At 43.0% G+C, this 13094-nt stretch overlaps 2 protein-coding genes and 1 long non-coding RNA gene across 3 annotated transcripts in view; all 3 read right to left on the minus strand.

The window, feature by feature from the left end:
* The window catches only part of NMNAT3 (nicotinamide nucleotide adenylyltransferase 3), a 125405-nt gene that overhangs the window by 30959 nt on the left and 81352 nt on the right, over positions 1-13094 (minus strand). The window lies entirely within an intron of this gene.
* On the minus strand, positions 343-5400 carry LOC120857931. The gene is made up of 2 exons (XR_005719777.1): positions 1781-5400; positions 343-1507 (listed from the first exon to the last, which is right to left on the minus strand). It is a non-coding gene; the product is annotated as an uncharacterized LOC120857931 (long non-coding RNA).
* LOC120857924 (60S ribosomal protein L27a-like) lies at positions 11203-11743 on the minus strand. Its single transcript, XM_040233822.1, has one exon. The coding sequence runs from the start codon at positions 11701-11703 to the stop codon at positions 11257-11259; it is 447 nt and encodes a 148-aa protein (XP_040089756.1). The 5' UTR covers positions 11704-11743; the 3' UTR covers positions 11203-11256.

The following is a 13094-nucleotide window of genomic DNA, read 5'->3' on the forward strand; positions in this document are numbered from 1 at the left end:
ATATTTTAGTATACTAACAGTATAAAGAATCAAAAGTTAACAGAGGATAATATCATTTATACTTTGGTTAATTTTTGGCTAACTTTGTGTGTTTCTTCTATTTCTTCATATAATGTAAATTAAATTTTGTATCTTCTTTATTTAGATTACATCAAAAGTATTTTTTTGGTCATTAGCACTCTGAAAATGCCATTTCTCACAGCTGCATAGTAATAGAGATTTTTAAAAAAATTTATGATAGAATCAATATATTGTGATCATCTTTGTAGATCTTGTGCAAGTTTTGGATACTTTTTTTCACATTTATATGATGATTATCTTTTTTTTTTTAAAGTTTAAGAGACACATTTTTAAGGTAAATTATTAGAAAGGAGAACTACTGGCTTCACTATTTCATGTGCTTTTGCCACATCTTGCTAAACTTCTTTTCAGAAATTCTAAGTAAGGGGAGAGAGACTGCAGCAGAGTATGAGACAGCTCATCTCTCTCCACATGGTCAATACTGGTCAGACTGGGAGTACTCAATTTAAAAACACTTGCCAATTTGTAGGAATTTCCTGGGGTTTAATATTTGCATTAATAAAAATGGCTTGAGTAATTTTTGTTGTTTATTAGATATTTATATTTCTCTTGAACCTCCTGCTCATATTTGTTGCTCATTTGTCTACTGATGTGTGTGAATTCTTTTAAACAAGCATGTTAAATGTTTGCCTGTTGAGTCTTGGCAAACATATAGAGAGAATTCTCCTTCAGATCATGGACCTTCCCCAACTCTGTCTAGCAGCTAGCAATTAGGTCCAGGTATTCATCCAACTGGGGCTTCCCAGGTGACTCAGAGATAAAAAATCCACCTGCTATTGCAGGAGACTCGGGTTCAATCCCTGGGTCGGGACATTCTCCTGGAGGAGGACATGGCAACCCACTCCAGTATTCGTGCCTGGGAAACCCATGGAGAGAGGGGCCTGGTGGGCTATAGACCATAGAGTCACAAAGAGTTGTTCGTGACTGAGCAAATGAGCTCTCATGTATTTATCCAACTAGAACTCCTCATGAACGTGAAAGTGAAAGTGTTAAGTGTCTCAGTCGTGTCCAACTCTTTGCAACCCCATGGATGCAAAAAGTGAGACAGGACTCTGTGTTGGACGCACAGGACCCACCCAACCTTCCAGGCTCCTCTGTCCTTGGGATCCCCCAGGCAAGAATACTGGAGTGGGTTGCCATTTCCTTCTTCAGGGGATCTTCCTGACCCAAGGATTGAACTCTGGTCTCCGCAGATGGATTCTTTACTACCTGAACCATCAGGGAATCAGAGAACTCCCCATATCCTCATTACTGCCTCATTACTTGAGGCAGTAAAGCCTCAAGTCTGCATGTCCAGGATACAGTTCTTCCTCATTTTATGATAAGGCTAGTCCAGATAAACCCATCATAAGTTGAAAATATCATTTAGTCAAAAATGTGTTTAATACACTTAACCGACCAAACATCCTAGCTTGGCCTCACCTACCTTGCTAAGTCGCTTCAGTTGTGTCCAACTCTGTGTGACCCCATAGACGGTAGCCCACCAGGCTCCGCCTCCCTGGGATTCTCTAGGCAAGAATACTGGAGTGGGTTGCCATTTCCTTCTCCAATGCATAAAAGTGAAAAGTGAAAGTGAAATTGCTCAGTCATGTCTGACTCTTAGCAACCCCATGAACTGCAGCTCACCAGGCTCCTCCATCCTGGGATTTTCCAGGCAAGAGTACTGGAGTGGGGTGCCATTGCCTTCTCTGTCACCTACCTTAAACACTCTCAAAATACTTACATTAACCTACAGTCGGGCAAGATCTTTTAACACAAAGTCAATTTTATGATAAAGGACTGCATATCTCCTGGAATTTAATGGATAATGTATTGCAGAATGGTTGGATGGGTACAGAACTGTTGTTAAGTATAGCAGTTGTTCACCCTCATGATTGTGTGGCTGACTCGGAGCTGTGGTGGCTACCACTTCCTAACATCACAAGAGGACCCTACCGCACATCACTAGCCCAGGAAAAGATCAAAAGTCAAGATCTGAAGTACAAAGTCTACTACATATGTCTCGATTTTGCACCACCATAAAGTAAAAAAACAGTAAGTCTAGGATTTCCCTGGTGGTCTGGTGGTTAAGAATCCACCTTGTAATGCAAGGGACACCAGTTCAATCCTTAGGTCCCGGAAGATACCACATGCTGCTGTGCAGCAACTAACTCTGTGCACCGCAACTACTGAGTCCCTGAGACACAACTAGAGAGTCCCTGCACCACAACGCAAGACCTGTCACGACACAAGGTAGAGCCCGAGTGCCGCAACTAAGTCCCAACACAGCCAGATAGATAAACACATGTAGAGTTTTTACAAACCAAAAAACTGTAAGTCTAACCACTATTGGTCAGGAGCCTTCTGTATTTTCTTCTGTCATTTCTTGATTGTTGCTGCTCCTCTACTCAAGTCTTGCATTGGTTCTCTGTCTCTTCTCCTAATTTTCTTATCCTTATGTTTTCTTGTGTTCTGGAAGAATTCCTTGCGCTGGTGACCCAATTTCCCATTCAGTTGCCAGAAATTGCCTCCCTGCTCCCTGTCTCCACTGAGCATGAATGTGGTGATGACATTTTTCATTTCAGAAGCCCCTCCCTGTCCTCAAGCAGGCTATGCTTTATCACATTCTGCTCTTGAATCTCATAAGAACCAGACATTAACAATTTTTATCTTTGTAAGTGGAAGGCTAGGTGGCCTGAACCTGCAGGGTAGGGCCTTCTTTGGCAATGCAGTTCCTTTTATGATTCGTGACTTCTCTCTGACCAGTCAGCTGACTTCAGAAAGGTCTGTCTGTCAGTGGGAAGGCTGGGTGACCCTCTCAGAGTCTGGGTAGGTCTTAGTTTCATTATTTTCTCCATAGCTAAAGGATTCAGGCAACACTTAGGCTTTTTGTAATCATTCTTTCCATCTTAGAAGTATTTCAAGGGGGAGCTACAGGTCAAAGGAGACACCATTGACACGGATTTCTCTACTTCTAAGGTTTATCTGTAGCATTTTGCTGACTGAATTACATAAGGTGGAAATTACTGATTTTTTTCTTCAAATACTTAGGTGACTTCCTTGTTTCCTGTTTAAATAATCTGTACCCCCATCACTGATTTTTTTTTGTTTTTCCCTTACAGCATATTTTCTTTCACATAGATTTTTAGGTTTCGTTGTGCTGTTCTGAGTCCCTATCACACTCATTTAATCTGTTTTTCATTTTACTTTTTTGGCTGTACCTCACAGGATGCGGGATCTTAGTTCCCCAACCAGGCATGGTACCCATGCCCCCTGCATTAAATTGCAGAGTCTTAACCAATGGACCATCAAGGTAGTCCCTAATCTCTTTTTAAAATTACATTTTAATGTCTTAAGAGAGCTTTCTGAGCACATGGTTAGTCTTCCAGGAGAAATTTGGCATACTTTTTTGAGTTAAATAAAAATACCCACTGGCATTTTCACTAAAAAGCCAATCAATGAGTGCTGGTTCTCATGAGCAGTTGGTCATATTTCACTGGGTCAAGTCTCTCAGCAGAGGACAGAGCCACTGCCTTCAGTACCCTTCACATTTTTGGTTCTGGTTAGCCCTGAGGGCAGATGTCCTTAGCTCTTTCTCATGTGAATGGATCTTTTTCCCCTCATATTTTCTCTCTCTATCTATATATCCCATTACACTGTATTATAGCTGTCATACAGAAAACTCTGTACTTTGAGTCTGGGCTGCACTACTAAACTAACTAGTTCTAGCAGTTTCCCAAATGCCTCTCCTGGATTTTATACTGATATAGTAATACCACCTGCAATAGTGAAAACTGAGTCTCCATTCTATAGTTTTTGAATGATGCCATCAGAAAATGATAGTGGTGAGTAGGCATTTTTTCTTGCTTCTGTGGCAAGGGTTCTGCAGGGCTGTTATGCCATTGTGTATCATGCTAAATAAGTATCCTAATTCTAATTTACTAAGAGCTTTAAAAAAAAAAATCCCTGAGTAGGTGCTGTACTTTTATGGAATGGCTTTTAAGGGTATATTGAGATGATGACTTAAGTTTCATAAAAATATATTGTCTTAGTAATGTGATATATTAATAGATACCTTTATGTTATACTGTCCTTGAATACTGGGATACTGGTCATGTGGAATTTATTCTTTTAGTAGCAATTTGATAACCTACTACTTTATATGGGTATTTTGCATCCAAGATTATACTGTTAAACACTACCTATAATGTCATAATATCCTTATCCAATTTTCTGTTCTAGAAAATGAAATGGTAGATTGGATTATTAGTCCTAATTTCTCACTCTGCCATTATAATATTGCACACTCACACCTCTGCCACAGCCTCACTGAGGCAGAATGTACTTCCCCACCACTTGACTTTGGGCTTGGCTGTGAGACTTCCTCTGGCCAATGAAAGATTAGCAGATGCAATATGAACAGAAACTTAAAACCTGTTTGCTTGGTGGCCATCCTGTGTATGTGCCATCCCCGTGAGAGAATAAATGAGGTAGCCACTACCCTCTTGTGTTCTCACAGTCCCCAGAATTATTTAAATGCCTTACACTAGTAAGAATTTGATAACATGAACAGTTCATGGGGCATGGCTGGCGCTCAGCCATTGTGCCCTGCTCTACTCCCTGGCCTGGCTGGTCAGCAGAGGAAGGAACTGTGATAAAGATGGTCCCATTATCATCTCCCAGCCAACATACTCTTCTGGATCTGGCCAATTCTCCATCTAGAGGTCCCTTTGGATCTGGGTGGGCACCGTTGTTTGGGGCAAAAGGTGTGTTTTCTGAGGCTGTGTTTTCACCTTGTGATCTGAGGGCACTTGGTCTTAGAGCCCAGCCACCAGGCTGTAAAAGCCCCAGCTAGCCTATGCAGAGTTCCCCTAGCATAGCTCTGGGTATGGTTAGAGTCAGTGTCCCATCTGATGTCCCTGGCAGTATCCAGCATTAACTGCTAGTCATGTGAGTGAAGAGGTCTCCAGCTGACTCGTGCTTCCTGCTGTCCACTCTTTCCTAGTCTTTGAGTCTTTTCAGCTGAGTCCCCAAACATTGTGGAGTGGAGACAAGCCATCCCCATGAAGCTCTGAGCATAACAAAGTGGTCAGTTGACACCATTAGTTTATGGTGGCTTGTTATATAGTAGTGATAACTAGAACAGGAAAAGAGATTCAGAAACGTCATGTGATTTTTCCCATGGTTACTCTACTAGCAAATGGCAGGACTGTGATTTGAATCCAGGTCTGCCTGTGCTTTTTCTGTTGCACTATGCTGATGACCAACTGAGCTTTGGGGAGCCCTAAGGCAGCCTAAATCAACCCTGAATATTCATTGGAAGGATTGATGCTGAAGCTGAAGCTCCAATACTTTGGCTACCTGGTGCCAACTCATTGGAAAACACTCTGATGCTGGGAAAGACTGTAGGCAAGAAGAGAAGGGGATGACAGAGGATGAGATGGTTGGATGACATCACTAATAAACATGAGTTTGAGCAAGCTCTGGGAGATGGTGAAGGACAGGGAGGCCTGGTGTGCTGCAGTCCATGGGGTCACAAAGAGTCAGACACGACTTAGTGACTGAAAGACAACAACAATGGCAGCCAGGTCTCAGAAGGTAGTTCCACCTCTGTCTGTGAACATCCCCAAACCAGGTCCATTGGGCATATGACAGAGATTCTGCCTCTAGAGTAGACTCAGACAAATGAGACCATCTCCCCCAATAAGACTGGGCTTCAGTAGAATGTTTCTGCTGTTTAGAACGCTTAGCAGCCTCACGAGCCAGGAAGCAGAGACTTAACAGCATCCCAAACAGTAAAGACTTCATTATTTCCATGGAGAGTGCTTTGGCACATTTATCAGCATGTTATTAAGAATTACCATACATATTTAAAACAAAACTACACTTGTCAAAACAGTTGAGAAAAGCGTTAGGTAATGCCAGCAGGCATCTGGCAGCCTCCAGTTCTGGGACTTTTGCCGGGCAAAGCTCACTGTTCCCCTGGGCACCAGCACAGTCCAACTCTTATCCACTTCAGGGACCCTTTTATCCATTTTCTTCTTTCTTTTGTTTTTGCTGAAAAGCATCCTGAGAAACAAAGCCCTGAAAGGCAGGAATCCTTTCAGAAATATCAGGAGCAACAATTGCAAGTGCTGTTAGAAATTATGAAACATGGAAACAAGGAAAAGAAGCTGGAGTGACCATAAGCAGGTTGGTGTGGGGCAGGGGGAAGGTAACCTCTAAACTAAACTAAACTAAAGGGGGCTTCCTGGGTGGCACTAGGGGTAAAGAACCCACCTGCCAATGCAGGAGACATAAGACTGGGGTTCAACCCCTGGGTTGGGAAGATCCCCTGGAGGAGGGAATGGCAGCCCACTCCAGTAATCTTGCCTGGAGAATCGCCATGGACAGAGGAGCCTGGCGGGCTAAAATCCATGGAGTTGTAAAGAGCCAGATACAATGACTAAAGCGACTTAGCACATAGGCACCTGCCTTAATAGTGCAGTTCGTGTGATTACTTGGGCCTCCAAGCTAATGTCAGCAGCTCCTTTGCCTTTTTTCTATTTGATCATCCCTGTTTTCTCCAGACCTTAATCATAAAGAGGAGATCATTAGGCAATATTTAACTTAGCTCCTGATTTCTGCTTTACTAAACATACATAATACCTTTTACCTAACCTGTTGATTCCTTTCCTGCATTAGGAATAAAAATGAAGAATTAAGTAGTTAAAGGATGACTGACCCTCTACCCTGAGCTTCTGCTTAGTAAATTTATAGGTAGACCCAGACAGACCATGTGGGCAAGAGAACATCCAATTGCAGGAGGGCCACGTGAGCAAGACAGTGTCCCAAGGAAGATCTGGAGAAGTCAGCATGTCTGCACGCAGTGGAAAGATGATGAAGAATTTGACCTCCCACCTGACGATTAACTGAGATTGTGTCCGCTTCTTTTCTCCTTTAAAAATTGTCATGGCTGAGCAGAACCTTTGGAGGTGGTCTTTGGACGTAAGCCCACCATCTTTCACCATCTCCCCAGATTGACAGCTTTTCTGAATAAAGTACTTTTCTTCTCTACCGAAGCTTGCCCCTTGACTTATTGGCTGAGTGGTGAGCGGACGAACCTATGTTTGGTTACACTAAGCCTAGTGAATATGACCTGGCTGAGGCTACTGAGGCTTTGAGGCCATTTTGGCATCTTTTCTTTTTTGGCATCGTCAGCTCTCAAGATTATTTTAAAAGTTTTGCTCTTTTCTTCATGTGTTTGTTTGTTTCTTCAGCCAGATCGCTCTTAGCTCTCATGGTCCAAATGAACTGGAGACTGCCTATTTATTGCTTTGCTCTGGGCACTGCTGGCCAGAGCACTCATCAATTTCCATGTCCACTGCAGGTCTCGATGGCAGAAATCTGCAGCAGGGAGAAGACCAGATTCAGCATTCCCAGGACCCCATGGAGAGTGAAGGCCCTCTGGAAGCATCCTGGGCTGGCTGGGACCCTGGTGGCAGTTACCTCAAAAATGACCATCCTGCCTCTGGGTATGCTCCTCTTCTTCTGTCTGCCCTCTACTTCCCTCCCTTCTTTCTGGGAAAGAGTCTTTCTGTCAACCAACAAAGTCTTCCTGCACACGACAAACCCCCTCTGGTCTCAAGCCTTTCAGTGCTTGAGCTGGTCAGCGTGAGGTTTCTCTCTTTCCCTGCCAAATGTCCCAGTTTGGGTGTGCAATTTCTTAAAAAAAAAAAAAAAAAAAAAACTTGACAGAGTAAACAACAAAGTGGTAATATTTCATAGAGTTTAAACTTCCTCTGGTCCTGGGTAGAAAGGCCTTTTTGGTTTCCTCTCTCTTCTAACCCATTCTCTGCAATCATCTCCCCAAGCCTCAGATACTTGGCACTGGGCCACTGACAGCGCCTTCTGTCTGTCTGAGCACCGACAAAGCCTCGGGTGGGGCGGCTGGCTCTGTGGGGTCCTGTGTGCTTGCAGGGTATCAGAAACTCTTTATTTTGCCTGTCTCTGTTTCCCATTATTTAACTCCTGGCAGCTGCATCTCTGCCTGCTGAATGGAATGACTATCCTTTCAGAGGAGAGTATTATAAAAAGAACTCAGCAGAATTTCAAATGCCAGGGTCTCGTGGCTTCTTGTTGAAGGCTAGATCTGGCTGGAACTTCATACAGGAAGCAAGGCAGTGGGGAGCAGTCTGCAACTGGGCAGTTCTGGCTCTGTGTGTAGTCCACTGAAGTGGGTCATGGGAAAGCTGCCCCAACACTGCCCCGGGCAGCCTTGCCCCAGGCAGCCTTGCCCCAGGCAGCCTCTGCACGTGGAATCTATACAAAGAAGCCCCACTTCCCATTAAGGAATAACTGGTCCTGGGCAATCAGTCCCTTCAACTGTCCTCTCAACATAGGCTTTGTGGTGGCAGGAACTTGATGGTGAGCAGGCAGAGACACACCTGAGCTTCTGACCTGGGGCAACTTATTTAACCTCTCAGTTCCCCATTTTCTCCTCCTGAACCAAATGAGCTCATGCAGTAGACAGAGACCAGTTCAGGGCAAACACATGGATGGAGAACATGCTAGAAATATCAGTTGAATCTGAATTCCCCTTTCCTTCTCTTCTATTTTCACTACAAGCACCATTTCTCTTATTAAGGTATGAGAGGCTGGCTTGGCAGGCACTTTAAGCTGGATAATATGCACCAGCACTGTGAATTCTAAAATAAATATGGTGGGAGCCCTGCCCTCATGGAGGTTTAGTCCTGGTAGATGAAGAGTCACCATGGGAGGGTCAACATCGGGGAGATGTACACAGGGAGCCCTGAAGAGGCTCTGAACAGGCAGAGCAGATTTTCTGGACGGGGGCATCTAAACCAAGTCATGTACCATTGCTGAAGGCAGATGGTGACCTATGAAAGGTAAAGTCTTGTTAATCAAATCAATTCTTTCCATTCTAACTGTACTGAAAAGAGACTTTAAAAAATCTTCAGAACAACTGAAGCTTGATGACTCCTTGATTCTGCACTAATATCCTTGCCCATTTCTTGATACATTTTCAATTTACCTTCATGGTAATTTACACTCAAGGAAACTGTCCAAGATCTGCTAAGGGATTCAATAGAATAGGTCATGGAGTTAAACGCTGTGGTGAAACCTAGGGCTTAATTTTATGGATAAAATTTAAATTGCTTAGCTGCCTTTTTGCATTATTCGTGTTAAGACTAATGGCTGCTCAGTGAGTGGGAAGAGATCACTGTAGGAATCAGGGGGGCCATCTTGCTATTCTTTAGGCACTTCTGGTGAGGCTGTGGACTCTGCCCTCGGGGTTAACAGATCTTGCATTGGGAAGAGATCTGAGCAGCCCACTAGCCCACCCCCACCACTGGGGCTGCTCCTGAAACTGCAGTAGGGGCAAGGAGCCTGAAACTGGAATTCTTCCCAAGATTGACCTTGGGAGGAATGAGGGGGTGACAACATTTTACCACCAGCACTTTTTTGGTACTTCTCAAAGTGAGGTCTGCATTGATGTCATGATTAAAAATGTGTACGCCATGTTGCACCTGGAAGTGCTCTCTGGTTGTGAGATTTACAAACTGTTTATGAACTTTCATTTATCCCAAGCATCTCAGGTGAGTCTTAAGCATCAGTGGAGAAGCATGGGTCAGCAGTGACTGTAGGGGGACCACTTCCTTTCAGTTATTCATGGTGCTCTGATTAACCTAGCTCTAAAGTAACTGAGCTCTAAGGTAAACAAGGACCACTTTGCTATTATGACCAAATGACCAATTTTATGAGTATGGAAAAAAAGGATAAAGTTAATTGTATCTCAATTTTAAAAATGTTTAGTTTTTTTTTTTTAAGGATATGTATTTCTTAGGTTGTAAATGTTTTATATAGTTTAATGCAATTTCATTTTGAGGTTGGTTTCTAATGAGAGCCTTAATTTACATGTCTAATATATGCATCAGTCAATTCTGATTTATGTAAATTATAGATGATCCTATTCACTTGCAATAATAAGCCATAATTTAGAGCTGCAAAACTAACCTAAAGCTAACCATTCTCAGCAAGCACTAAAAAACTAGTCTCTGTGGGGAAACATTTTTCTTAAATAGTTTTTAATTTCTATTTCCAGTGCTGTTTAGATTAGTGTTTCTGTAGCTCTTCTGTGTAATAGTTAATAGGCACCAGCTGCCCCAAAGAAAAAGGGTTCAGTGATCCAATAGGCTTAGGAAACCCTGGGGGAAGACAAACTGAAACAGGTTTTTACTGCAGATTACAGATCCTCTGAGAAACCCTAACATGTGGATGTGCAGAGTAACTCCAAGAAGGGGATGGAATTCTTAGGGTTTGCCAAGCTCATTTAGCTTTCATGGAATGTTCTATTGGATGAGCACTGAGACGACCACTAGTAGTCAAACACTCAGTTTAACCCACTGGCAAACTATTTCAGGGGAATTACGCTTAGATGTACTGCCCTTAAGACCCAGTCCTAGGAAAGTGTATCACAACTGGGAGTGTATATGAGATCACATGAGCAGCCCCCTCAAACACAAACCTCTCACTTGATGTTCAAATTCAAGCACTGATCTCAACTAAGGGAATCATAGTCGACTTGCTCATCACCAACACTGACTGCCACCAACCTCATATAATGACCAGCACTTCTGACCAACACCACGCCTTCTACCACTCCCAACACATTGAAAGGGCCACCAACAGTCTACAAAGACCAACAGGGGCCAATCAAATGTGATCTTATTACAATTATTTTGGTTTCAAGTAATAAAATTCTTTTTCCTATATGACAAATTTGTTTAGTTATCTGGATAATGATTTCAATATAATTACTGGCTTCCTTAGTAATTTTACATCTTTTAGCTTTTTATTTCAAAATAGTTTTAGACATAACAAAGATAGTACAAAGACTTCCCAGACGTTCTTCACTCAAATTCTGCTAATGTTAACATCTTATATAAGCACAGTACAGGGATCTAAACCAGGAAGTTAATATTAACTCTATTCACTAATCTACAGGCCATGTTTATACTTCCCCTCTATTGTACCACAGTTGCATTTTTCTAATGTAAGGTCTGATTCAGGATTTCATGTTGTGTGTGACTGTCCTGTCTCCTTGGTCTCCTCTAATCAAGGACACTTCCTCAGTCTTTCTTTTTTTTTTTTTGAAAAGCACTTAACATTTAATGAATTTCCCAGCATGTGGCTTCAAGCCACCAGGACACAAGCCCCACCTACACTCTTAATCTTCTCCTCAGCGCTTCTACTGAAGAATTTGGCCTTCACGATGACAGGCTGCTTTGGGAGCTTTCCTTTCCCCAGAACTTTGTAGTAACCTGATCGCACCACATCGATGACAGGAGCAGCTCCTGTCTTGTTCTTGGCAGCATTTACTTGTGTCTGCTCACTAACCAAGGTCCACAATTTATCAAGGTTGACAGTCGGGCAGAAACTTTGGTTCCTCTTTAAGTGGGAATGCCTCATACCAACTTTCCCAAAGTACCCTGGGTGATATTTGTCGAATTTGATCCTGTGATGATGCATGCCACCAGCATTACCTCGGCCTCCCGGCTGTTTCCGGTGTTTGCCGATGCGGCCGTGGCCGTGGCTCACGTGGCCCCTAAGTTTTCGGGTCTTCCTTAGTCTGGATGGCATGTCGGCGGCCTAGACAAAAGAGAAAGGTCTCCGCGAAGTCTCCTCAGTCTTTCATGAAAAGATGTGAACAGGTATTTTGTAGAACATCCCTCAATTTGGGATTGTCTGCTATTTTCTTATGATAAGACTGAGTTTATGCACCTTGTTGTTCGTTGTTCAGTCACTAAGTCATGTCTGACTTTTTGTGACCCCATGGACTACAGCACACCAGGCTTCCCGGTTCTTCACAATCTCCCAGAGCTTGCTCAAGCTATCCAATGAGTCAGTGATGCCACCCAACCATCTCATCCTCTGTTGCTTCCTTCTCTTCCTGCCCTCAACCTTTCCCAGCTTCAGGGTCTTTTCCAATGAGTCAGCTCTTCCAATCAGGTGGCCAAAGTATTGGGGCTTCAGCTTCAGCATCAGTCCTTCCAATGAATATTCAGGACTGATTTCCTTTAGGATTGACTAGTTTGATCTTCTTACTGTCCAAGAGACTCTCAAGAGTTTTCTCCAACACCACAGTTCAAAAGTGTAAATTCTTCGGTGCTCTGCCTTTTTTAGGGTCCAACTCTCGCATCCATACACGACTACTGGAAAAACCATAGCTTTGACTATACAGACCTTTGCCAGCAAGTGACATCTGCTTTTTAAGACACTGTCTAAGTTTGTCATACTTTTGTTCCAAGGAGCAAGCGTCTTTTAATTTCATGGCTGTAGTCACTGTATGAAGTGATTTTGGAGCCCAAGAAAATAAAATCTGCCACTGGAAGGACTGATGCTAAAGCTTTGGCCACCTCATGCAAATAGTTGACTCATTGGAAGAGATTCTGATGCTGGGAGGGATTGGGGGCAGGAAGAGAAAGGGACAACAGAGGATGAGATGGCTGGATGGCATCACAGACTCAATGGACATGAGTCTGGGTGAACTCCGGGAGTTGGTGATGGACAGGGAGGCCTGGGGTGCTGTGGTTCATGGGGTCGCAAAGAGTTGGACACAACTGAGCGACTGAACACTGTTTTCACTTTTCCCCATCTATTTGCCATGAAGTGATGAGACCAGATGCCATCATCTTTGTTTTTTGAACACTGAGTTTTAAACCAGCTTATTTACTCTCCCCTTTCATGGAATCTTAGGTAAGATTCTCAGAGATGACGTTGTGCCCTTCTCAGTGCATAATATCTGGGGTACATGATGTTGATCTGTTTTGATTCTGGTGCTAATATTACCTTTAATACTTGGTTGAGGTGGTGTCTGCCAGATTTCTGCATTCTAAAGTTCTTACTTTCTCCTATATATCTGTAATTAATAAAGATCTTGTGGGAAAATGCTTTAAGACTATGCAAATATCTTACTTTTGCCCACTAATTCTAGCATTCATTGAGTATTTTGGTGTGTAATACTCATTACT

This window comes from Oryx dammah, unplaced genomic scaffold (genome assembly GCF_014754425.2).
Source record: "Oryx dammah isolate SB20612 unplaced genomic scaffold, SCBI_Odam_1.1 HiC_scaffold_2, whole genome shotgun sequence".
Classification (NCBI taxonomy): domain Eukaryota; kingdom Metazoa; phylum Chordata; class Mammalia; order Artiodactyla; family Bovidae; genus Oryx; species Oryx dammah.

Bases quoted from the DNA above. Each gene is read 5' to 3' on its own strand.
- LOC120857924 (XM_040233822.1), bottom strand. From the start codon at position 11,703: ATGCCATCCAGACTAAGGAAGACCCGAAAACTTAGGGGCCACGTGAGC.